The sequence below is a fragment of the Oreochromis aureus genome, linkage group 8, assembly GCF_013358895.1.
Source record: "Oreochromis aureus strain Israel breed Guangdong linkage group 8, ZZ_aureus, whole genome shotgun sequence".
NCBI lineage: Eukaryota > Metazoa > Chordata > Actinopteri > Cichliformes > Cichlidae > Oreochromis > Oreochromis aureus.
This window is the reverse complement of record NC_052949.1, coordinates 13,696,060-13,722,739: the sequence shown is the minus strand read 5'-3', so window position 1 is coordinate 13,722,739 and position 26,680 is coordinate 13,696,060. Positions and strand designations below refer to the sequence as shown.

General features: G+C 40.3%; 1 protein-coding gene across 1 annotated transcript; it reads left to right on the top strand.

The window, feature by feature from the left end:
* The first annotated feature begins 360 nt into the window (after nucleotides 1-360).
* Nucleotides 361-26,596, top strand: LOC116327450 (vinculin). The gene is made up of 21 exons (XM_031749039.2): nucleotides 361-528; nucleotides 11,776-11,846; nucleotides 14,862-15,012; nucleotides 15,791-15,899; nucleotides 16,098-16,220; nucleotides 16,330-16,490; nucleotides 19,349-19,439; nucleotides 19,580-19,727; nucleotides 20,266-20,419; nucleotides 20,505-20,680; nucleotides 21,170-21,360; nucleotides 21,922-22,121; nucleotides 22,542-22,670; nucleotides 22,810-22,959; nucleotides 23,108-23,216; nucleotides 23,305-23,607; nucleotides 23,690-23,814; nucleotides 23,930-24,115; nucleotides 24,441-24,644; nucleotides 24,753-24,857; nucleotides 24,953-26,596. The coding sequence occupies exons 1-21, from the start codon at nucleotides 361-363 to the stop codon at nucleotides 25,097-25,099; spliced, it is 3,201 nt and encodes a 1,066-aa protein (XP_031604899.1). The 3' UTR covers nucleotides 25,100-26,596.
* Nucleotides 26,597-26,680: the final 84 nt, after the last annotated feature.

The window sequence follows — 26,680 nt, the reverse complement described above, 5'->3', positions numbered from 1 at the left end:
TCTAGGGAGCACTTGGATCTCTAGCAAACTCGTCAGTATGGAAGAAGGCGGTCCCGATACGGAGCGGCAGCCCTAATAACCAATCACAATCTAGGAAGCGTGTGCTCTTGTTCATTGATTGGGAAGAAGGCGGAAACCGTTGGTTGACTTCTAGGTTGCTCGCGCTCACTCACTCTGGCTGGGAGTTTTTCGCGTTCATGTTTTCACAGGACTACTTGTAGTCTTCATACGAACGGGAGGACTATCCTGGGGGGAAAAAGATCGCGCGTGGATTGTTTTAGGTTTCTGTAGAGGGAGATTTGGAGAAAACTGCCTTCGGTGGTAGAATTTTTACTTAGATAGTGTTCTAAAGTTGTCACCATGCCGGTTTTTCACACGAAGACGATAGAAAGTATCCTGGAGCCGGTGGCTCAGCAGATATCCCATCTGGTGATAATGCACGAAGAAGGTGAAGTTGATGGGAAAGGTATCCCAGATCTGACGGCGCCCGTAGCTGCTGTTCAGGCAGCAGTTAGTAACCTTGTTCGGGTGAGTAACTTTCTTCTCTGTGTAAAGTCACATTGGTAAAGTTTGGCTGAGCTCGGCGGGTGTCGTAGATTACCTGTCCCACACACCCTTTACTTTCCAGTGAAGTTGGACACAACACTTCACTCAGCAGAGTGTTAATGCGGTTACCAAATGTGTGTTCAATGGCAGGATTAGGGAATGCCATGAAAGTTTTTTGGAGTTATTTAACTCGGGGCAAAAGGGCAGTGACGCCCTTTTCCCCTTGAAGATATGCCCTGCCTCCTCCTCTGTACATGACTGCCATAGCTTGACGTAGGCACTGCTGTAATGTGTGAGTCAGGTACAGGACCACGTTGAATTACTTTTGACTTTAATCACTCGGCTGCACAGAACAACTGCACCTATAGTGATCATCTATGAATAGTTCTGCAAATCACATCACTGCACTACAGATCATATGCATTTGAATATTCAGCTATCAGTGCACTACTAATGCGTGAAAACAGTTATGAAAGGGGCATAGTAAGTAGTAAGAAGCGTGTGCATGTGTATTCTGTCCATAAGATTGTAGGAGCAGACTAGGAATCTCAGCTGTAGTGTGCAAATGAGAAGTAGGTGCAGTAATTTATCGAAACATGTTCAAAATGCGTGGAAATAGTGTGTATAAAGCAAAAACGCACACTTTATACAATTCTAATGAGCTTTAAAATCAATATGTGCTATGATCACCTTTATTCTTAAATACAGCCTGAACTCTCTTATTCAAGCTTTCCTTATAAGTAGTCTTCATGAATAGTTTTCAGGGTTCTTCAAGGACATTCAAAAGTCTTCTTTGGATGTTGGCTGCCTTTTGTTCTGTTCTCTGTAAAGATGGTCCCACATTGATTTAATAATGTTGAGGACTGGGCTCTGGGGAGGCCAGTCCATGACAGATAGTGTTCCACTGTGTTTTTCTTTTAGTGCTTTGGCAGTATGTTTGGGATTATTTTAATGCTGTAAAATAAAGCTGTTGCCAATTAAATGTTTCCAGATGGTACTGGATGGTGGATTAAAATCTAATGGTAATTCTCTGCCTTCATAATTCAGTTTGGACAAGCTCTCCAAGACTGCTGGCTGAAATGCAGACCCAAACCATGACAGAGCCTCCACCTTGTTTCACATATGGCTGCCTTTTGCTATTCCTTCCTGACCTCCTCTTTAAATATTGAACCAAATATTTCATCACTTCAATAAGACCTGTTACCACAGATTTTTCAGTCCAGGTCTTGGGTAATTTGGCATAACTCAGCATTTTGTTCCTGTTTCCCTTCTGTGTAATGGCTTCTTGAAAGCCACCCTTCCACTGAGAACATTTCTAATGAGGCTTCAGTGGACAGTAGATGGATCAGCTGAAGACCATGTTTTCGATCTGTTTTTTCATCTAATAGTCTCTGGGAATCACATTGGTGGTGGAAAATCCTATTTAATTCCTGTCAGATTGTAAAGTTTAAAATCGATTCTTTGCTAAGTTGTTTTGTGTGGACACAACCTTGGTTCATCACTTGAGTGGGTTGCCTTTCTTATGCTTCATGCATTCATTCATTCATCAAATATAAAGAAATGAGGGGTGGCTTGGAAGTTTTGCACTAATGTAAAAACTGCAACCCTTCAGTATTAAGCTTAATGTTATATTTTAAAAACTGATAATCTTTGTAGTAACTGATAAATATGACATCGTCTGTATAATATTCACCTGCAAAAATTCATTTTGAGTTGCATGTGTTTCATACCTTAGTCATGAGTCATGATTTGCTCTGTGTCCTCATGTTACACGGAAATCACTTGCTATTGACCCCATGACCTAGAACCACACTTTTTTTTTCCTTTTAATAGAACCTGTCCTCATACATGTAATCTTCATGCACTATAGTGAATCTGGCTACATTATCAGATCTAGTTTGTGTCCGTTATCTTTTTCTATCCACATGGTAATTAACTTGTCTGTGGGTCTATTAATTATGTGTTTCCAAGCTATCTTTTTAAAACATTAAATTATACACACCCCCTTCACCAGATGCAGCTGTTGCCTCAATTATATTTAGACTCTGTGATGTAGTTATAATGGCATTTCTCAAAACCACATTGTATCTATCATGGAAGCTAGTTAGGAAATGACTGTCAATTTTATCCTGAAACACAAGCTGAGTTTGTAACAAAGGAAGCGAGGGCCCTGTCAGATACAGTGGCTTGTATGGAAAGAAAAGCATACAGGCTAAATTAAGGCAGACATGGTTCCTGTGTGTTGTGCAGTCTGTCAGCCTGGTCGAGCCCAGAACCCCTGGCACTTGTTGGGCAATAAATTTGGACAATTACTCTGGCGTCAGCAAAGGAATGTTTCATTTAGGGGGATTGCCTACCATTGCCTCGCAGTTTATTTATTATAGTTTATGGCCTATAAGAATTTCAAACTGGTTTACTTCATTCTGACGCTTTGTTTTTCCTCAATGCCCACTCTTAAACAACAGGTCTGCACCTCATTGTGTCCATTATTTATATGTTTACAGGCTTCTGTCCTCTAAGGGCCTTTATAATACCCCCTTTCCACCCATGCTGGAGCCTGTTCTGCTTTGCTGTCTTTCAAGAGCAAACCTTCTATTTTGACAGGTCTAAGAACTAAATGATACATGTTTTTGGACCATTTTGGGTGGACTGCAGTAAATTTAGACTCCCTTTAACCCCATGATTAGGGTGGATTTAGCACAAGAGCTCATTACCAGTCCACTTGCAACAAACCATTGAATAAACAAAGCCAAAGCAGAGCTAAATAAGGCTCGGTAATACATTTTAATATTTAGATATTTAGCGGTAAAGTTGTTCTGGCACTCAGTTGTTAAAAAAGTACAGAATGAAGTTTTTAGTGTAGAAACCTTTTATTTCGGCCGAGTAATTAACATGAAAACGGCTTGTCGTAGCACATGAAAATGTCCTGTGTATCCTCAGCTATCTTAGGATGAAATCATCCAGGCTTTCTGGACATTGTGAATTGTGATCAGATGTTTCCAACAGTGGCATGAATGGTTGCACGAGTCTGTAATTATTTCCAGTTGCTGTGGCAACATTACAACATGAACAGTGTTATGAGATCACTGAAGTTAAGGATCCGATGTAATTTCTTGTGGTCACAGTCCCATGAGTCATACATTGCAGAGCCTACACAAGTAATCAAATACACCGTGTAGCCCTTATCTTTAATTTTATCTAATGAGAAAACAGAATTTTATTTTAGTCCATTAGCTGTTGGTGTCTTTTCCCTGCATATTTCATTGTTTTCCTAAAAATGACTTTTGAACTTCTTAATTTTTGCACCTGTTTTGTACTAGTTACTTGAAGTGAGTCTGCTTGAAAACAAAAAAGTAAGCGTCTAACTGGAAAGTAAATCTTTACTATCTAGGGAAAAGGATGAACCCTTCTAATTGGATTTTATCTAGTCATTGTCGGGATAGGATCGTGTCAAAGAAAAGCCATTTATTTGCTTTATTGTCTGTGCTTCCCAGCAAACCATCTGCTGCACAGACTTCCTCCCCCATTAACTCTGTCCAAGATCTCCAGAGCAGAAGCTTAAGTACTGTAATCAAGTTAAAAAATCTGAGATGACCTAGAAATCGGACAGAGAGCAAGCTACAAGTAATTATACCTTTAAATTGCTTATTAAGATGATTGCACCAGGTTTTCTGACTAAAAAAGGAAGGCGAGATTCCAGGATGCTCTTGGATACTTCAGCCTGTCTGAAGAGATCAGGTACAAATGATTAATTTGAAAGGGCCTGATCTTAGTCTAGCAGATGCATGGAGATAAAAGTGCAGCCCCGAACAATAATTCTTAATCTAGCAACATCACAAACTATTGTCATATACTCTGTGTTCATTTAACATCTATGACTAGTTATTCCTCATTGAGACAATGAGCGAGACCTCAATTAAAGATGAATGTGAGGAATGCGAAGAATTCCCAACAGGCAGGAATTTATCCCATTTTGGAGGGGGAGGTGGGATTGGGCTGATCCTTTGAATGAACAACTTTACTCCCTGACCATGTTTTCACATGCCAGGAGCTTCTTTTTTGTCAGTGATATCAAGTTTTAGCCTGATACATATCTTTAGCTGCAGGATGTGGCTATGCTGTGGCTGACTGGTCGATTTCTAACCGAAGCAATATGCTTGTGCAATGAGAAAGGTTGTCTTTGTTGCACAAATGAGAGTTGCAACGGTAACATCAAGAAAATGAAATAACTTGTTTGTAAAGTCGAGAGATGTTTAAAAGAAAGCATCTCAATGTCATGAAAATTTGATGCTTGTTTTTTTTCCCTTCTATGTTTGTCCCATCTCTTGATGTCTTTTAATTTTAGCAGTCATTTTAATCTGACAAAGTAAAATCATTTTTGCTGCACATATCACTGTTAAAAAGACTGATATATTTAATGATTCTCAGAGTTTTGTCCTAATGAGATAAATGGAGAGCATGCTTATCTGTGTCATTAGCCAGCCTTAAAGGTTGGCTGTGCAGGCCTGTTGTACCTCGTTATTTTTATAGCTCCTTTTTATAGGTGTAAGGTTAAAAAAAAAATCCTGTTTCTTCCTGTTTGCAGAGATCACGTGACTTGTGGAGATGCTTCTCTGTGTAGATCACTGAGTTTTTGTTGGGATAAAGAAGCTACTGTCTTCTGCAATACTCTGGAGGTTACAAAATATCACTCTGATTTTTGAAATGCAGTTACTGGAAGCTGGGCTCGGCAGCAGTCAGTGATTAGTGAGTTGTGTGAGAAATCTGGCCACATGCTTTTTGCTCAATCTGCACAACACATCTGCAACACTCTTGGAAGCCTTTAACATCTTCTCGAATGTCTTTAAACTTTGAGAGAAATACAGAGGATGCAACACGAGGACGCTTTTAGGGGAATTTTTAAATACTTAATTGTGACGTGATCAGTATTTAAGTATTTTTTTATAGCAATTTCAACCACCCACTTCTCTATCCCTTTAGAGATGGGAAACAAATGAGCTCATTAAGTAAACTGCTTCACAGGCCAACAAAAGAAACCCTTTCCTATTACCTGGTACTCAAGCTTCCTGCATTTTGTCAAGGGAAACAATTTCATGCAGCTCTCCATTTGATTCTATTATCTTGGCCTATGGACTGTGAAATGTTTGTATAGTCAAACAAGAACACATTACTAGTCCTCATGCTCATGCATTATCAATTCATAATGCAAAGTTTGTGTAGTTTTAGCTTTTTCTGATGAAAATTAGCTGGGACAGGAGAATACGGCAGAGCGTTGAGTTGAAAAGGAAATGCAGGAAGCCAAGTCAGGAAGACCCAGCAGCTGTCAGCCCCACTCTGAACAAATGAATGGGAAAGCAAAGGGAAACCCTTGTCCCTCAGCAGCAGGGTGTTTATGACTCCAGAGCACACCATGACAAATCACAAAATGCACCTGGGGTGATCTTTTTTATGTTTTTTTTTCCCCAAGAAACAAAAATCCCAGATTTTGTCGGAATTCTTTCATGTGCAGTTTGTGTTCCCCAAAAACACTTCATTCAGTATTACCAAATGTATTTTAACACACGGATGTGGCTTTCTAAAATTGCTCAATTGAAACTTATGAAAGAACATTGGAGCAGCAAAGAGAGTAGTAGAAATATAAAATGCATTTCCAAGTTAGGTGTAGACAAGGATTTGTACTTGCCTCTTTTTTACCCTATTTGAGCACTTAGCTTTTAACTTAACTTTCACACATTCAATGCGATCGCATCTGTCCATGTTGTAATCGAATATCAGAAGCAACTTGGAGGTACAGTATTTTGCCCAAGGAAACCTCAACATTTAGCCACTCCACCTTTGAGTTGCTGTTTTCCACGTTGTCAGACAAACCATGTTCTTCGGCACACTTTCGGCACTTTCTTTTTATGAGTAGTTCTGTTGTGGACACCACTCATGCTAGCTATGATAGAGTAATGAACAGACATGAAGTTCTAGTAACCCCTTTAAGCCATCAGCTGCTACTCAGGTCTATTTTGCTATGTTCAGCTTTCTGTGATGTACCTTGTGTAGTTATATTTTCTAGGAGAACAGAGGCAGTAATCATGTGTGTCCTTTAACAGATTCATGGATATTTAAACTCTTGGACTCTTTCAAACTCAACAATTTGCTTTTTTACACCAGTGTAGTCTGTATTTCAAGTGAAACTTTATATTTTTTTAATGTAAACGCGAACAAAAACGTCAGTTCCCTTTTTAAACTGTCTTTTTAGAATAGTTTCCCCCTCATTTTCTGCTAAACAAGCTGAGCTGTAGTCTAGTTTAATGGGATATAAAGTAAAGTTACAGTCCTACATTTCATGGAAATAGCGATATCAATCAGATAGTGACAAATAGGTTTTATATGGAACCACGTCATTGGTTGGCTAAATGTGAAGTTGACACTTCCTCTCTAGCACTTAAAAGTTATCTGTTATATGTGTTGTTTTAGCTGTCCTTGTTCTGTGGAAATGAACACTTGCAACATGCTTTTTATTGACTCACTCTTCTTTTTAAGATAAGGACAATGAGTGTGAATGCTGTTCCCCAGTAAGGCTGTGAGCTGCAAAGTTCCTGCAATGTGAAAAAGTAGTGATGTATTTCTCTAGCCACAGAGCCTGTTTTGCCTCTGCTAAGCAGAACAATTGATTTGTGACTTTAAAGCAGATGATAAAATTTGGACACACCATGCATAGCTATTTACTGATCCAAATAAGAACAAACAAACAAACATGTCGGACACCGCTTGGAAGATGTGTGATAATGCCATAAGCGCAATCTTTCTGCTGCCCCTCTGAATCATTATTAGTCAAAAGCCATTTGATATGTTAAAAAGCAGCACTTCCTGGTTTGAGACTATTGATCAATGGTAGCTAATGGAGTGCTTTGGCATCAGATTGCAGTTCAGAGACACTTACTGTGGAAATCGGTGTCTTTCTCTCTGAGAAATACAAGTGTAGTAGTTTATTTTCTTATATGGTGTTAAGGGTTAGTGGTAGCACTGCTTGTAGGAATTTTGCCATCATAGATCTTTGTGGTCCCCATGACTAACGCAGTATTGTGTTAAAACTGCCCGACATGAGAAAGGGAGGCTGTGTCTTGGCAGTCTGGAGGCTTTCAGAGCCGCCTTTCTTCTCGAGGAAGAGTGATGGGCTCCTGTCAACAATGCAGAGTCTGTGCTAAAGGAGCAGCCACTTTATCAAGCTACTTCACAACACAGGAGTGCCAGTGTTTCCACTCTAGGCTCAAATGGGACCCACAGCTAAAAGTGTTGTAATGGCAGCTTGGAAGAAGATGACACTAAATCTGTGGAAGGCTTTAAAAAGATGCTGGGAGGGAACAGCTGTGCTTCTTTAAAGTGTTTTGCTAGAATCTATTCAAGAAATAAAGGATTTTTATTGTGGTTTGGGTTGGCTGTCATAGCTTTAATTACTAATGACTGGTGACCGGACATCCTCATGTCATCTTTTCCCCAAGTCTTGATATCAATAATTAAAGAGGGGAAAAATACCATAAAATTGACAGAAAAGTAATCTGGAAAAAAGAAATGCAAAGTATAGGTTTCAGGGGTCTCGGTTCAGTAAGTTTGATTTGTTATAAATTAAATATCCTTGCATTTCGACTGTTGTTGCAGTCGGACAAGACTTGTAATTACAGGCCATTCTTGGCTTTGGTAAGTAGTGAGGGACATTATCTTCTATTGTTTTACAGAGGAAACTATTAATCTCTTAGGCCAAAAAGGACCCCAGGAGACGAATCAAGAGATAAATAATCACAAGCTGTAGCCCTAATGTCAAACTAGGGCTTTGCTGCCGTCACAGGAATGTGCTCCAAAATCACGACAGAGGCTCAAAATAGTAAATAGAGGCCAGGCATCACAAACTGCTCGACAACAAGCGTTGCAAACTTTGGTTACAGTTCTATTTTTACATCAAATTGTTTGGATCGCTGGTGCAAAACAATTTTTGAACTTCACACAACAGGAAGAGGCACGACAAGGGAGGAAGGGAAGGAAGACAGTGACGAGCTGGTGAAAACAGTATCAAGAAATTTAAATTTGCTCAGTTTCAGATACTCCTGTGCAATGCTTCGGGGTCAATATGACTCAGCTCTTGTTAAAATGAATGTTCAGTTTCAGATCATGTCTAAACTTGACTTGAGCTTCAATAAATAGTAGTGTTGTTTTAACAGTTCTGTGAAGAGCTTACACAATCACCCTTACCTTGGAAAGTCGTTCATGAGCTGCTTGAGCCCCCTTGGCATAATAGATGTATTTACCTAACCCACCTAACAAGTACTCGAAGCACACTGATATAAAGGAGTGAAAGTAATCTATAAATAGTAGACCCTATATGCAAATAATCTCATGTAGCTGTTGATAAAACACCTTCAGCATCACTATGTTTTGTTCCTGTTAGGGCTGATAAGCAAATAACTTCATCAAGTAGCTGCTGAAACCACGAGGAAGCTACATTTGTTTCTTCATTCTAGTTTACTGCATCTGTGCAAAATACTTTTTGCAGGTGGATCAGTAGAAGTATGACAAAGCTTTAAAGCAAGATAAGACTGGAAAAAGGAAATGCACTCGGATGCATTGAGTAAGTAGTTTAAATACTAAAAATATCCCAACATCACTTTTTTTCAGGGCCTCTTTGGAGGAATGTCAGGGTGGCGTATGCTCCCTGCCACTCCGGCCTCCCCGGCTGAGCTTTAGTTTTGGTTTGGCACAACCTTTGCCCCTAATTTATAACCCCACAGTTACTCAGAGTCCCTCAGGTCCAGTGAACACAGAGCGAGGAGATGCATGTGTGCTCTGCTCCATTACTGCCTCCACGTCAACCATCTGGAATGGCTCTTCTAGTGGCTGTATACAGACACACTGACAAGCTCACTGGGATTGCTTACTGTAGCATCAGGAATGCATCATGAATAAGAAAAGCAAAAGAAGAAATCACTGTTTTAAAGAAACTTCCAAGAGATTGAAAAACACTTTGAAAGTTGTGCCAGAATTTGGATTTATTATTTCCCATGCCCTAATTAGACATCTCTAAATTGTTTTGTCTTGCATCCCGTCCAAAATTCAGATATATTTCGGCAAATGTAACTGCAGAACTTAGTTGGTGTATAATTTTAACTTTTTTGACTCCTGGTGTGTTGCCTAGCGGGTACAAAAGCGTTCAGGACATTGAAACACGTTGGAAATGCTTTGTAGGACTAAATTGTGTGACAGTCGGGAAATCACACCGTCACTCGTAATCTAGCACTCTGCAACACTTTTACTATTCAGCTGATATGTAGTACAATATTAATGTGAAAGGAAAGGTTTGTGCAGCAACACATCTCATTTAAACTGGTCAGTATGCTCCGTAAGGATGAATGCCTATGATCTCTCACCCATGGCGGCTCAACGTGGGGGAGTTGTGCCTCCCCGCAGAGCTGAGGTCATGGTTGGGGGAGGTGAGTCATTTGGGCATTGGATGGAGAGGAGGCGTTCAGCTGCTTTGCACATTATAACTGTACCGAGGCCTGGCATCCCCCCAGCAGCTGGCTTGTTGAAAAAATGCTTCGCTACACAACTAACAGGACATCATTCTGAAAAACGGCCTGATTAAAAGCAAAACTCTCTAAGGAGGAAAGTTGTGGTTACGAAGCTTTTACTCATGCATATGACATTCTATTGATGTATGTACTGTGGTCACATTGCATAAAAGCTTTAGAATAAATTTAACTTTAAGCTGAGACGACTGTGTCCACCCTGTTTAAAGTTTGTGCAGGGGCTTTAAGCTTTGACTCACAGAAATCCTCATGACTGATGAACTAGTCAGAGTTGAAGCCTGGGTGTTGGGTGTGTCTTGTGTCTGCTGTTTTATTACTGGTGCTATCTTTACCAGTTTGTAAATATAATGGCTAACTGGCTTCTCATTTACAAAGGAAGAATACATAACACCTTTTGGTTAAATGTGAAATTGTTATTAGGATTTTGTTTTTTTTGTTTGTTCTCACAGTGAGCTTTGGGACCATCATATCATAAAATATCTGCCTAAATACTCTGCATCAGACGGGTTTTCCACAACTGGAAACATTTCACTTCTTGAGGGAGCAGCATGGATAGTGAACACGCCCACTCACTTGTGCTGAACGTACTGGACTGCGGTATTCACACTTTGGTGCAATCTGACAGGAGCTGCCAGGTTAAAGATTGGCCGATGACCTGTAGGCCCCAGAAAAGTTTGTGGCTGCAGTGCATGTGTCACAGTTGCTTTTAATGCTATCTGGTGAGATCACTGACCAATATTTATCTGTTGAGTCAGACAACTTTTGCACAGGCTAAAAGCTGTGGGAATATTGTGGTGAAGAGCTGAAAGACTTTCTATAAATAATAAGACCTGTGAACAGCAGGTACATAAATAACAAAAGCAAGATAAAAGAGGATATGCATCACCTATTAGTCAAGTAAACCAATTTGCCTTTTTTTGTAACTAAGTGGTTTGTAGTATCCTTGTTATTATTTATGGTTATTATCTAGGTTATTATTCTTCAATTGTGCAAATTGATAAAATAGTAGATGTGATGGAAGCAGAGAACCCCATGGACACAATCCAGCAGGATTACCACACTTTGACTTCACTTCTCCTAAATCTGTCTCTCATGAAAACTGCCACCACAGTGAGCTTACCAAGGCAGATGAATATATTGCTGTATTATTTATTTGCCAGAGTACCTGACAAATAAAACATTTGCAGAGGAGAAAGTCTGCATGCATTATTTAATAGGTAGTTAAATAATGCACACCTCTTTTCCCAACATGCACATGTACACATGTGCTCTCTGTCCTTGGCCACACTTATAGTCTGTATGCCAGCGATGTAAAGGCCAATTACGGGGCTTAAAGCCACAGCAGGTGGGGCACTGATGGCGAGGTGTAAAATATGGAGTGAAATTAAGTTGATTGTAGGATAAACAATCAAATAACACTTTGCTGATGTTATTGTGCAGACCTTTAATATGATTAGTGAAAACTTGTTGGGATTTTTTTTTTTTTTTTCACTTTCTGAAGTTGGACATGCCAGAAAATGTCCAGTATGTTCCCAAACACTTCTCATCACGCTCGGCTTGGTGCGCTATTGATAACACTGTGTGTGTTTACCTTAAATGTCATGTTTCTTTACATTGTGCATGTTTAATGTTTACTCACTTGTGCATTTGTGTTTTCCAGGTGGGAAAGGAGACTGTACAAACCACAGAAGACCAGCTCATGAAAAGGGACATGCCACCAGCTTTTATCAAGTAAGTAAATGCCTCAAATTCATGCAATGACAAACATCTCAAATTCTTGGATTAAATGTCTCTTTCAGTATGTGGAACCCATCAGCTTCCCTTTGGATCTCTTTCTCTCTTTATCTGTTGCAGTAATGGCCGGTTGTGCCCAGGCAAAGGTCAGACATGGCATGTTAAGTGCCTCAGTCTTGCCATGGTGTAACAAAAATACTTTTTAGATCTGGGAGGAGTTCCTTTACCCTTTAAGAAGTGGGGCCTCATGAGAGTCACTGGCTGCTGCTTTTTGTTTACAGAAAAAATGTATATATTGGCATAGAAAAGAGATGTCCCCATTTAATCAGTGTATTTGTTCCCCTGGCTTGCTTGACTTTGCTTAAGCTATTAGTTTGTGCTTATCTGCTGTCTGTCTCTATCACAGTTTTTGACTGATCCTTATTACATGAGAAACTGCAGTCAGCGAGGGGGGAAAGGCCGTCCTCCCCCAAGGTCAGGGAAAAGCATTGGCAGACACAGGTCGTCAGGCTCAACACATTTGGCGCCTCAAAGTCACATCGTCACCTTGTCGTCATCCATCAGCACATGCGCTGGAATGTGTCTCCTTCACTAAATATAGTGTCTGCTGGGATCCAGTTAATGCATGGCTCTTTCTTTCTGGTGCATGTTGAAGGACAGTGCTGGCTGGCTCTGCAAAGACACACACATTCATGTCAACCTTGATGCCATGCACATATATTAGCCTTTATCTTAGACAAGACTTGATTAACCGACTGTCTCTTGCTTGGCCCCTTTAGTCTATAGCAGTAATGTTTCCTTTTTACCGGTGAACACTTTAGCCTGTAGGCAAATGTAGGAAGTCAGTATACCGTGGGAACTGAAACATGTGGTGTTCCTTGGCTTACTGCCTGTTTCGATGTGCAAAATGGCTGAGATATTTTGCAGGTGGCATGTACGACAATGAATCAAATGGCTGAGCCTGCATTTTTTTTTCTTTTTTTTACTGCTCTACAAGTCACAGAGTACACCACACCCATGAGGCAGCCTATTGATCATTACATTTCTGTGAAAGCAGGGGTTAAATTGGACCAAGGCCAGACTCGAGAGGTGGGGTTCAGAGTGGAACCCCACCTCTTGGATCTCGTATCATATCCTGTGAAAGCAAGATAACTTCTGTGTCAAAAGATTGTTTACAGACTGAATATTTCAGTCAGGCCATTTTTGTTTATGTAGCCACTATCACAGATTTGCCTCATAATCAGTACAACACATGAGATTGCTTTTAGCTTTTAACCAGTCCCAGACTTGAGTACTTAGACTCTGCTCATGAGACCAAATTTTACCTGGAAATAACTTCAAATTAAGATCCACTGAGTGGATTTCTTTTATGGTCTTTCATTAAAGATCACCACTCAAGGTCAATTAATTAGGCCATTTTTTTTTGTCTTTCTTCAAGGAATAAAAAGACATTCAGCAAACAGTAACTCCTTAATGATTTTGTGCTTTGTTTTCCAAACTAAACTTTTAAATGATTTAAAATAGATTTTAAAATGATATAAATATTTTTCTGAGATCATTGAAGTTTTCAAAATAGAGAAAACCCCCAGATCATTTTAAAAAGATGCAATGAAAGGACCTTTAAACTTTCTATTCTGAAGAATAACTTATAACTTCCTTACTAAATAACATGTTTTGTTAGGGTATATAATTAGCTGAGCATACGCAGTCATTTCTTGAGTATGACGTGACCATTTTTGGTTAACAGACTGCCAATTTCACACACTTCTATTTTCTGTGAGCAAATAGAGGAAGTTGACAATACTGTTATTAGCTGTTTGTGTGGGCTCCTTACCAGAGAAATTCTGCCATCAAATTTTTTAGTTAAGAATTTGCTTGAGTGGAAATATTTATAGTACTCTGCAGAAGTCTTGAGCCACCCATTATTTCTTTGTATTTTGCTAGGAAAAGTTTTAAAAAGTTGACAATTATTTACTCAAATGCACAAACACAAATGGAAAAACTCCATGTAAGGGCAGTATGTTTATGATCATTGTCATGCTGCAAAATGAAGCTGTGACCAAACAGATGCTTTCCAAATGGTATCACATGATGAAAGAAAATCTGATGGTACTTTTCCGTGTTCTTAATTCCTATAGTTTTGACAAAATCCCCAACACCCACTGGCTGAATTATAGCTCCAAACCATAATACCACCTCCATCGTGTCACCATTGTGTCATCAAGATGGCTGTAGACATTCACTGTACCTCTCTCCTGACCTACACCGTACAAATTGACAGTGATTTGAAGCAAAATTTTCAAATTTGGATTCATCAGTCCATTTTTCAGTTCAGTTCTTCTGTAATTTGGTATATCGTTGCCTTAAAAATGGCTTCTTGAGAGCCAACCTTCCATTGAGTTCATTTCTAATGAGCAGTTTCTAATTCAGTGAATAGTAGATGGACTAACTGAACAGTCAGATGCATTTGTCAGGTCTTTTCCTGTTTCTTAAGAACACTTCTTATTTCTTAAGAACATGATGGCTTGAGACTTTTGCACAGAACTGTATTTGTTTTGTGTTTTGGTTACATTTGATTGCAACTAGCAACAATTACAGTAAAATCTTATGAGGATCACTTCATTGGAGTCCATATGTAAATGAATATCTGAAGAATTGTGGTTTGCCACACGTGTAGCGAGAACTGCGATGTTCTTGATATGCACTTTATGGAAGCTGGTGTGAAAAGGATTCACACTTCATCAACTTTACTGTACAAGGTGTGATTTTTTTTTTATTTTTTTTTTTCGTTTAAAAAAAGCATATACAAAAGAGGAAATGAAACAAAGTAATGTTTACATTGCAGTTAATATATGTTATGGCTAGCTACATGCTAAGGCTTCCATCTGTCTTTGCTTTAAGTTGTTTCTAGTTGTAATGCCACTTGGCTTTTAAAAGGCTTTGTACCATGAGCATGACTTGTGTTAAGCATTTTTCTACAGGCTCTTGAAATGGATTCTCTTCTTTCCACAGAGTGGAGAATGCGTGCGCCAAACTGGTACAGGCTGCATCCATGCTGAAAGCTGATCCATACTCTGTTCCTGCTCGGGATTACCTGATCGATGGCTCTCGGGGCATCCTGTCTGGGACCTCTGACCTGCTCCTCACCTTTGATGAGGCTGAGGTATTCATTCATTCATTCATTCATTTCATTTTACATGGAAAACCTGTTAACCAAAGTAAATCCGCTGGAGGTCAGAACATCAGTTTTGTTACGGCAACAAAATAATGATGAGGTGATGCTGCTAGATATCAGTTTTACAGCACCAGATTCATCTCTTATTTTTGATGGTGGTTTAGTGACCTTCTATTCCCATTCTTGTGCTCAGCAGTTGATTTGGAAGGGCTTAATAATTGACTATTTAGACGTTCAGAGGATTGCTGTCACAGGCTTCTCTGCTGTAAGGCTAGTATCTATTCCGGCCTTCCTCTTGGGTACTGTAGGCAGAGACGTAGATAAATATGCTGCACGTGTACAGAAACACTTCCTATATCTCAAATCAGACGGGAATATCATCTGTCATGCCCATCTATCTTTTCCTCTCAGGGACAGAGAGTGAAATGAAAAAAGTTGCAGGTCAGCACTCTGGATGCAGACATCAGGCATCCCAGTCCTGTCTGCGGCAGTCAGCAGGAGTCATCCGTCAGCACTGCAATCATGTTTTCCGGTAGAGCTCAGGGATCACCCTGCATAGTGTAGTGGTGACTCCAGCAGTTCACATAAAGCTGGAGTGAAGCAGGACAAAGAAGTTGGAATGTCAGTTGGCCGTGTTATCAGAGTGTAATTAGAGGGAATGTGAAAGGGGTGTGTGTATGTATGTATGCATGATCACTTGTTTTGTTTGTCTTTGAATTAGATTAAGTAGTTGTTGTTTTTCTTTGTTTTCTTACTGTTCTCATAGGTTCGCAAAATAATCCGTGTGTGCCGAGGCATCCTGGAGTATTTGGCTGTGGCAGAGGTGGTGGAGTCTATGGAGGACCTGATCACATATACAAAGAACCTGGGACCAGGTCGGTCTTCCAGTACAAGCTTACTTAGCTGAAGTCTGAACTAGACAGTGTGTAAAAATATAATTTTGCTGTGTAAGCTGACAGATTCAGAAGTTCATAACTTGTTTTTGCTGTGTAATCATTCTTGTGTACGTGTCAGTTATGATACCAGTGCAAAATAGTTTTTTTTTCCAACTCTGTTTTGTTGCCTTTTTCCAGGTATGACGAAGATGGCAAAGATGATAGATGAGCGGCAGCAGGAGCTCACACATCAGGAGCATCGCGTGATGCTCGTCAACTCTATGAACACTGTCAAAGAGCTGCTGCCCATCCTCATTTCAGGTACTCTTGTTCTCTATAACTGTTACACAATTCAGTCTGTCTTTACAAGGGAAGTCAGTTTTATTTGGATTATCCGATTTCTTATTGCAAGTTCCGTTTTGAATTTAAGGCATCAAAATTTATGTGACAACCAAGACCTCTGGCAGCCACGGAGTGGAGGAGGCCTTGAAGAATCGTAACTTCACTTTTGAGAAGATGAGTGCCGAGATAAACGAGATTATCCGAGTGCTGCAGCTGACTTCCTGGGACGAGGATGCTTGGGCAAACAAGGTTCGTACAGTATAATTATATGAGTATGACACTCACAGAGTCGCTTTTACACATTAAATATACACAAGGGGCCACAGTCTGTGCGGCTGTTTGAGCCGCTGTGTTTAAACCTGTTTTTTTGTGTGCTTTGGGAAAACAAAGACAGCACCCATATTGCTTCCATGTACTCCTAGAAGATCAGCAATGAGCTGCAGACTGGAAAGTTCATGAAGTGATGGTAACTCTCAGCTGGTGTATTTTTTTCCCCTTTAGTAACAAGTGCTTTATTTCATCACGATGATACTATCTCAGTTTTGACAGGTGTGAATGAGATTTTTTCATTACAATTAGAAACAAAGTACACATGCCTTAACTTCTCCTTTCGCTTTCTTGTATAGTTGGTTAATGTGTTAGGTTCTTTTATGTTTTTCAGCTCTGCATGTGCAGCTGCTTTCCTATCCTGGGGTCTCTCTAAAATCTCCTTCCTGTGTCACTTCTGTCTATTTTCTGTTGTGGTTCTCAGTCAGTATGTCTAGTTGAACATTTGAATTTATGTCCCTCTTCCTTTCTTTTTACCATTTCTTTCTCCCTTCACCCCCTGTAGAAGGTAAGGCTTGCCTGTGTCGCCCTTTGGTTGTACAGCAGCATGCTTATGAGAGATGAGTGGGCTTTTTGTGCTTTGTAGTGCCTTTGTGTGCTTTTCAGTAGCAAGACTGTTAGGAGGTTAAATTTACTATCAATTAATAAATTCAATTACTATTATCTACTATGGACTGGAGTTTTGTTGATGAAGAGTAAATCAGATTGAAGTGCAGAAATGTTTGCCGTTTTTGGATTTTGTTTGCCTTGCAGTAAGACTTTGTATCAACATCTGTGTGTCCCCCTCCTCTGTCCTTTAAACCTCACTATAGCCTTGTCTGCAGCTGCTTGGGTTATTGATTGACCTGACTCATGCAGTATTGATTTTGGCATCATTAGGGAGGACTCTGAGTGTTCATCTCTTCTTGCCATGAACATCAGGTTTCTCCTGATGGAGGAGAGCACATAGAAACTCTGATATGGATTTTGTTTTATGAATGGCTAATTGTTTGTTTAATCCAACATACATAACCAAATTTTCTCAATGTTTTTTTTTTTATTTTCATGTACGCTAAATATCCATTGTCATTTAACATCATCACCATAATCAATGCCATTAATCATACCCCATCTAATTTCTAAATATAAGCTTAAATGAATGCATGTTTGCAAAGGATATCTCTTTCACTTTACTTCACTGGCTTTTTGTACTCGTACACACGCACAGACACACACATAGTCAGTTAATGCCAAAGCAGCTGCATGCTGAGCATATTTGAACAATAAAGTAACACACCCACACATCTCCGGTATCATCACTTCACACCTTTTTGCTTGTGTAGTCTGTACCTGTTTTTTCTCTTTCCATTTTTAGTCACATTGTACCACATGCATGGTTTTCACCTAGTTGGTTTTGACTAGCTTAAACATATATTACATTTTATTTCATTTTATTTTTTTAATCATGGAGGTTGGTTCTGCTTATGTGGTTTGATTTGCTTTGAAACTCTTTACTGAGCTCTGTAGTCAATCTTCATACAGCAGGATATTTTACCATGAAAAACCAGTTAACTCAAACACTCATCTGATCTGGTCTCACGCTTGGCTCAAGCTCCTGCAGGACTCTGCTTTGATTTGCAGACTTCTGCAAAGAGAAGGCTCATTGTTGAGTCAGTTGCTGTTGGATAGATTGTTGTATTTCCATCCATTCGGACAGAGATACAATGGAAAATCTCTCGGCTTTATAAAAACGCACACCCTTTGTTGACAAAGGGAAAGAATAATGGAAACGGCATGTTTTTACATGGCTGAGCATGACACATTTTAACGATGCTGCATGTGGATTATGCCAAATGTTTATTTAACTCAAATAACTAACAGTTGATCATGACTGTGACAGGGCCTGGAAATTTTCCCTGAAGTCACTGACTCAGTGAGAAGTCCAAGCTTCCAGATCACTTGATTTTTAAACTGAAAGAAAACTTACATGAAGTTACATTTAGTTGCCTTGAGATAGCTGCTTTTGTAGAAACTGAATTCAATTTGATTCACATAAACATTAGTATTTATAGAAAAATAGATTAACTGTTAAAATAAAGTGACTCTAGACTTTGTAATGTTTTATATGGAGATTCTGCAATAAGAGTAAAATGATTCATGAACTCCTCGTGCAGATTTTAATGCCTGAGACAGCCACAACCAAATGAATTATGTTTTCTGGTTGTCCAGCTGTTCGGTCTGTTCTTCTGAAAGCGATATGTTGGCACGGCATTGAGAACTGGAGACTCAGGAGAATCTGATTAGGTTTTGGTCGTCACTGGATGTAGTACAAAATTCCACAAAATGTCTGTAGAATAAAATATATTGATGTTGTTTCATATCCTAAAGGGCAAAGATTAAGCAGTTGTTCTGCAAAAACAGCATCATTGTTTCTTGTTATTCATCTCCATAACTCAGGAGCTGAAAGGAGGATTGTTATCATGTTTTACACTTGGTTGGTTAGTGACTTGGTGACACTGATCTAGCAAAGATGCCTTGAAACTATGATGATTTGTTCTGCTGGTTTGAATATATGTGTTTGTGTGTATCATTCATCCATCAAAATGTAATGTTTCTTTGCAGCAGCATCCATATTTGTTGCTGTGACAAAATTGGCATCTTTTTTAAACTGTCAACAGTTGATATGTCACAGATATGGATGTAAACTCCAACTTGACTGGTTGGCGCAAGCATATAACAGTGAGGCAGTAATTTTAGTCTTTTTAGCATATTGATATATTCCTTTCTTTCAAAACTCAAAGGACACAGAGGCTATGAAGAGGGCTCTTGGGCTAATCGATTCAAAGATGGGTCAGGCTAAGAACTGGCTGAGGGATCCAAATGCTCAACCAGGTAATAATCCTTAGTTTCCTCTATGTTAATCCCTTCATTCTGTAGCTAATCACATCCTTATCCTTATGCGTGGCCTAAGTGAATTTAGAGACATATTTGGTATTTCTTATTTCATTTATTTGTGTTTTTCCTTTTTCTAGGGGACGCAGGTGAGCAGGCCATCCGGCAGATCCTTGATGAGGCTGGAAAAGTTGGTGAACTTTGTGCAGGGAAGGAGCGCAGAGATATAGTTGGCACAGCGAAGACACTGAGTCAGATGACAGACCAGGTGTCTGAGATGAGAGCCAGGTAAAGTGCACATTAACAACACTGCTTTGCATTTTTGTGTTGCAGCTGTTGCAAAATAATTGTCCTCCTCTTTTGTACCTTTCTTCAAATAGTCTTGATTTCTGCTATTGTACATTTCATGCGTTGATTTGGTATTTTAGCAATGTGCTCCTTTGATACAGTTGTTTCATTTTCAGTCCTCAAAGGATAAAGATTGTAATGCAGTAAGCATATTAAAGGGGATTATAGTGTACAGAAGTGGAAGTGATATCCACCTGATAAGAAATGTTATTGTCACCAGAGACCCTGAGTCACACTAGATTAAAAGCAGCTGTCTGGTATTAATCCATAATCCACTTTTAACCTCTGGTGCTGTTACCTCTACGAAAACAGAGATGAGTCTATAAATCAGGCATTACGACATTAAGTGTGGAAGTTTTACTTAACCAAGTGGGCCATATGGATTAAGCTCTGCAGTAAAAAACAAACAAACAGGTAGATCAAAAGAAGTGCAAATGTGCACTTAATGGTATCTGTGTGTTTTCTTTGTCTATCTCAGAGGTCATGGAGCATCCCCTGTTGCCATGCAAAAGGCACAGCAGGTTTCCCAAGGTCTCGACGTGCTCACGGGCAAGGTGGAAAATGCTGCACGGAAACTGGAGGCCATGACCAACTCCAAGCAGGCCATCGCCAAAAGGATTGACGCTGCGCAGGTGAGTCATTAGCTCAGAAAACATGGCTTCAGTGCAATTTGATGGTTTTGATTATTTTGTGTGCATGTGTTTTGTCTTGTTGCAGAATTGGCTTGCAGACCCTAACAGTGGAACAGAGGGAGAGGAGAATGTCAAGGCGGTGCTCATGGAGGCCAGAAAGATTGCTGACATGTGCGAAGACCCCAAAGAAAGAGATGACATCATGCGCTCTGTTGGAGAGATCGCTGCCATGACTGCCAAGCTGTCTGATCTCAGAAGACAGTAAGTTAAAGACCGCCTGAAAAATGGGACAGCTTTATGCTGGTTTTGTTTTTCCATACTTGAAGTGTGAGATTGATGGCTCTGTGTCTCCCTAATCCAACTGGTGTGCTTTCACACTTTACTACAGTTGTTCAGATGCTTTTTTCACCCCTTGAATCATTTGCTACTGTCATCATCATCAAATCCCTGCTGTTTACTTTTCGTTGCGAGGAAACGGTATTGGTGTTTCTTTTTATGTATGCAGGAAAAAATGAGAAATGTGTACAGTCACGGTTGTCAGCTACCAATTTCATACTATAATTTGACAGTTTGGAGCTGTTCATATTCAGCATTGTACATATGGATGATGGGCTGCACCTGCGATTGTTTTAAGTAAAAAGTTCTCATTTGACCATATTTGTAGGTGAACTCCAGATTTAATAGCGATACAGACCTCATTCCAGCCATAACTTTGTGATAAATTAGGTTGCTGTTTTTAATTCCTTCTAGGGGCAAAGGTGACACGCCTGAAGCCAGAGCTTTGGCTAAACAAATCGCAACAGCTCTGCAGAACCTGCAGTCCAAAACCAACAAGGCTGTGGCCAACAGCAGGCCTGCAAAGGCAGCTGTTCACTTGGAAGGAAAAATCGAGCAGGCACAGCGCTGGATTGACAATCCCACCGTGGATGACAGCGGTGTGGGTGAGTCTGGCTTGCATCCTCCCCAGACTTCCTGGTGTCTGTCTATCTCTCACACACTTTATATTCACTCCACTGCTCCCGTGGCTTAATTACAGACTATACAAATTATACACATACTCGACATTCCACTGTTGTCTTATTCCATGGTTTTGGCCCATCTCCACTTAAACCTGGACAACCTATGTGGTTTAGAACAAAGTTGGAGGGTGCCTGTTCTACAAATAACTACAGCAGTTTCCCGAGAAAAAGCAAACGAGAAATATTACAGAAAGAGACACTGATCTGATTTCTTTAGCAGCTGGGCTGTTTTGCAGCTAGTTGCATGAGATTACAAAGTTCAATGCTGCGAATGAGCAGATATTCCACTTACCTATTGCTGAAACTGGAAGTGAAATATTTGGTTTACCACTTTTGTTATTCATCAAAAGAAAATGTGAAAAGCACATTTGTTCCAGCTTCTCAGATGTGCTGACTTGCTTTTCTTCTTTCATTGTTAAATGAATCTTCCAATTTTTAAATATGTTGTTATTTGTACTTTTTTTTTATTGTTGTTGTTTTTAGGCCAGGCAGCCATACGTGGCCTAGTTGCAGAGGGCCACAGGCTGGCCAATGCCCTGCCGGGCCCATACAGGCAGGAGCTGCTAGGCAAGTGTGAGCAGGTAGAGCAGCTCATGGCCCAGCTCGCTGACCTGGCTGCCCGCGGTGAAGGGGACTCCCCTCAGGCACGTGCTGTGGCTCAACAGCTCCAAGCAGCCCTGAAGGTAAGACAGCTCATATTCTTCAGTCATTCCCATCCAGGTCTGTAGCTTCTCTGACAGGATTCACTCAGGAATGCAGGCAAACAACCCCCTCTGCTGGTTACCAGGGGTGGAGGAAACTAATGCCCTAAAAGCTTTTTATAATAATAATAATAATAATAATAATGCATAATAATGCATTGGATTTATATAGGATTTATATATAGGATTTATATTTCCCTAAAGCTTACTTAAATGTAAACTTGAATAAAAGACAGTGTAATATAGTATTGATTATAATAACCATGTGTTGCAGCCATGATCATATTGTAATATGCACTTCATGCAGCTGCTGAAGCTAAATAAGAACATGTGTATCTGTAATTTCAGCAAAACTCTGTGTGAGTGCTGGCTGGTTGTAACATTTGTCTGACCTCATCTCAGGATCTGAAAGGAAAGATGCAAGAGGCGATGACTCAGGAGGTGTCTGACATCTTCAGTGATACAACTACCCCCATCAAGTTACTGGCAGTGGCCGCTACCGCCCCGCTCGACGCCCCCAACAGAGATGAGGTCAGCAGCACAGTCACTCTACTACTCACTATGATCTCACTGCAGTGATTCTCTTTCATTTGTATTATATTTATTGGCAGGGTGTTCTGCTGTTTCCAGAAACCATTTTGGATAATTGTTTTTATTTGATCATGTGTAGGTCTTTGACGAAAGAGCTGCCAACTTTGAGAATCACGCCAATAAGCTTGGCACCACAGCAGAGAAGGCTGCTGCTGTTGGCACCGCTAACAAGAGCACGGTGGAGGGAATCCAGGCTGCCGTCAAGTCGACAAGAGACTTAACACCACAAGTATGTTATGGTTGAGTGTTTGTGTTTGTGTCTGCCCTCCACTCCGCCGTGAGCCACAGAGCTTAAGTGTTTCTCACCACTTGAAATGAGTTTTTAGCAGTTGTAAGTAGACTTCCAATTAATGTTTTTTTTTTTCCCTTCCTGTTAGGTGGTATCTGCTGCTCGCATTTTGCTGAGAAACCCCGGCAACCAAGCAGCATATGAACATTTTGAAACCATGAAGAACCAGTGGATTGACAATGTAGAAAAAATGACAGGTAAAGTGCCGTAAAGATCCTGAAAATGGTTGGAACATCATTTCATATGTCCTGGTATAACTCCCTGTGGTTCCCTGTGGATGTCTAGGTTTGGTGGACGAGGCCATCGACACCAAATCTCTGCTCGATGCCTCAGAGGACGCCATAAAGAAGGACCTGGATAAGTGCCGTGTGGCGATGACCAATCACCAGCCTCAGATGTTGGTCGCAGGTGCTACCAGTATCGCCCGCAGAGCTAACCGCATCCTCCTGGTAGCTAAACGAGAGGTAGAAAATTCTGAGGATCCTAAATTCAGGGAGGTGGTGAAGGCTGCATCTGATGAACTGAGCCAGACGATCTCTCCTATGGTGATGAATGCTAAGGCTGTGGCTGGAAATATACAAGATCCAAGTAGGTTTTTGTTTCACAGGTTTTGTCTTATGTTCATATGGCACATTTTGATTAATGGTCATGTGTTTGTTTTAATTGCCAGGTCTTCAGAAGGGCTTTTTGGACTCAGGTTATAAGATTCTTGGTGCTGTGGCAAAAGTCAGGGAGGCTTTCCAACCTCAAGAACCAGACTTCCCTCCACCTCCTCCTGAACTGGATCAGCTTAATGTAAGTTTTCATATAAGTACAACTTTAGATTTGGAAAATAAATTAAAGCTCCTCTGATTGTTCACAATGATTTGTCTAACCGCCTAACCACGATTGTTTTACTGTTTCCTTCTAGCTTAACGATGAGGCAGCACCTCCCAAGCCTCCTCTCCCAGAGGGTGAGGTTCCTCCCCCAAGGCCTCCTCCCCCAGAGGAGAAAGATGAGGAGTTCCCTGAGCAGAAGGCTGGTGACATGGTTAATGAGCCCATGATGGTGGCTGCGAGGCAGCTTCACGATGAAGCCCGCAAATGGTCCAGCAAAGTAGGTCAACACTATAAACCGTGCAGATGTGACGATACCAGAGGTTTGCTGATACCTTTTACATTTAGGTCAATAAGAGCCAAACCTGAGCCCAAGCACATTTTGGCGTTGTGAAAATTATTTCTAAGGAGTTCTAATGACTTAAATTTCATTCGTTTGTTACGAGCGTCCTAAAGATCTTTCTTTGAAACACTACAAGCAGGTCTCCCTGCCAGTTTCACATACCAGCTTATTAATAATTTACCACAAGAGGAAGTGATAAGATACATTGCAGAGATGTTTGGGGTTTTTTTTACGTTGATTATGTTCGTGCTGTGCCTTGTAGGGAAATGACATCATTGGCGCTGCCAAACGAATGGCCCTTCTCATGGCGGAGATGTCACGTCTGGTGCGTGGAGGCAGCGGAAACAAGCGTGCACTCATCCAGTGCGCCAAAGACATCGCTAAGGCTTCTGATGAGGTCACACGGCTGGCTAAGGAGGTGGCCAAGCAGTGCACTGACAAACGTATCCGGACCAACCTGCTGCAGGTCAGTTTAAGTCGACTTCATCATGTGGTTCAACCTTTACCTCTTTTTCCCAGTTTGCACAGACAGTTTGATGTATTTTTATAAATAATGTTTCTAATCTCCTTTAAGGTGTGCGAGCGCATTCCCACCATCAGCACTCAGCTCAAAATCCTGTCGACAGTCAAGGCCACCATGTTGGGTCGTACCAACATCAGCGAAGAGGAGTCAGAGCAGGTGAGTTTGACATCAGCATGCATTTCACTGAATTAACCTCTGAGAAAAGTATCATTCGAATCTCCATTTGTGTCCATTTTCATTTCTCCTTTCAGGCTACTGAGATGTTGGTCCACAATGCTCAGAACCTGATGCAGTCTGTGAAGGAGACTGTCAGAGAGGCTGAGGCAGCTTCCATCAAGATCCGGACAGATGCAGGTTTCACCCTCCACTGGGTCAGGAAGACCCCCTGGTACCAGTAAGAGAAGAGAAGGGCCATTGTTCATGCTGGTCCAGGAGGACTTTGAATGGACAGATATATACTTTACCAGAGCTATGATATCAGTGCCCCACATCCTAATATTGGAAGAGTTTCTCTTGGTCCCACGTCCTGTCTGTAACAGTTGCTGTTCTGATATAATGTAAACGGTGGGACTTTTCAATGCGAGTTATGGCTTATAATTTTACTGGGAACAGCTTTTTTTTTTCTAAAGTGTGGAAAAAGGGGTTTTTATTTTGAGAAATCCCAGGAATATATATATTTTGATCAGAGGTTAGATTTCCTATAATGTGAGGTTAATTGTTTCTGGCCTCTTCTAGCAAACCACAGTAAATTAAATTGAAATATAACATTATCTCTAGACATTTTTCTATCTTTGTACTGATAATTTTATTGTCGTTATCATCCATTCGTTCTTGCTAGGATAAGCACATGAACCTGGGGAGTTGTTACAAGTACATTATACACCTGCGCTGAGTGCATGCAAGATCTATTCAGCAGTATTTTGTCTGTTTACACTATTCTGTATTATGACAACTGAAAGAGAAACACTGTTTTACTTATGCCGTTGTAGCAGTCTGTATTTTCTTCTGCCAAAGACATCCTGCAACGATTTCAAGTCTTTCTTTGGTCAGCAATACTTATTTGACTTTAAGGGATAGTTTTAAGATGAACCTGATTGAAAGGAAAAAAACTAATTTTAAGAGCCGGCAGAGCTTTTAGGCCTGCATTTGACTCATTCAACTCTTTTTGTTTAACACGCTGCATTGAGATTACATGCAATAAACAGGCTTATGCTACACTATGCGGCTTAATAGCCAAAAAGTTATTACTCTAATCTTCCCAGCAAAGCTTTGCCTTCTTTAGAGAAAGTCATCCAGCCTGTTGTTTTCTTTGTTGTTTTTCACTCAACATTATTGTACGTCTCATATCTTTGTTGTGCACAATCATTTTTGTAATATATGAATAGCACACTTCTTAGGTAGTCAAGGGAAAGACCGCAGCTTAGAGATAAAAGCACAGTGTCTGCAGCTGGTGAAATCTTCTTTTTATATTCTCCCGTCTGTCTAAACATGTCCTGATACACTAAAATTAAATGGCCACTTCTTGGGGCTACTGTAGTCGATACTTTAAAATATTTGAAGACTGTTGGTGTGAATGTCTCATTTTAAGTACCTAATGCCAACTGATGTGCCTTGGGAAATAAACTTTATTTGCAATTGATACAATTTTCATTTTAAGATGTTTTGTATCATTTTGTACCAGGTGTCATTGTGTTGATTTCCTTGAAACACTTGCTGTACATGATTCTTCTTTAAAATGTTCCCGGTTTATGACTTACTTTTAGTCACGTTATGCTCTATGCAAAACCTCGCAGATCTTCAAATTATGCAATGTAGCTGGGGTTAAATGGGCCTGAATGTGGATTTGCTTAGGCTTCGTTCACAATTTTGTAATAAAGCATTTTATAGCACTTGGAGGTGTTTTGATCTGTATTTCTGTTGTTCTGACACACACACAAGTCAGTACTGTACAATAGTTAGATTTATTTTCTGAATTTCAT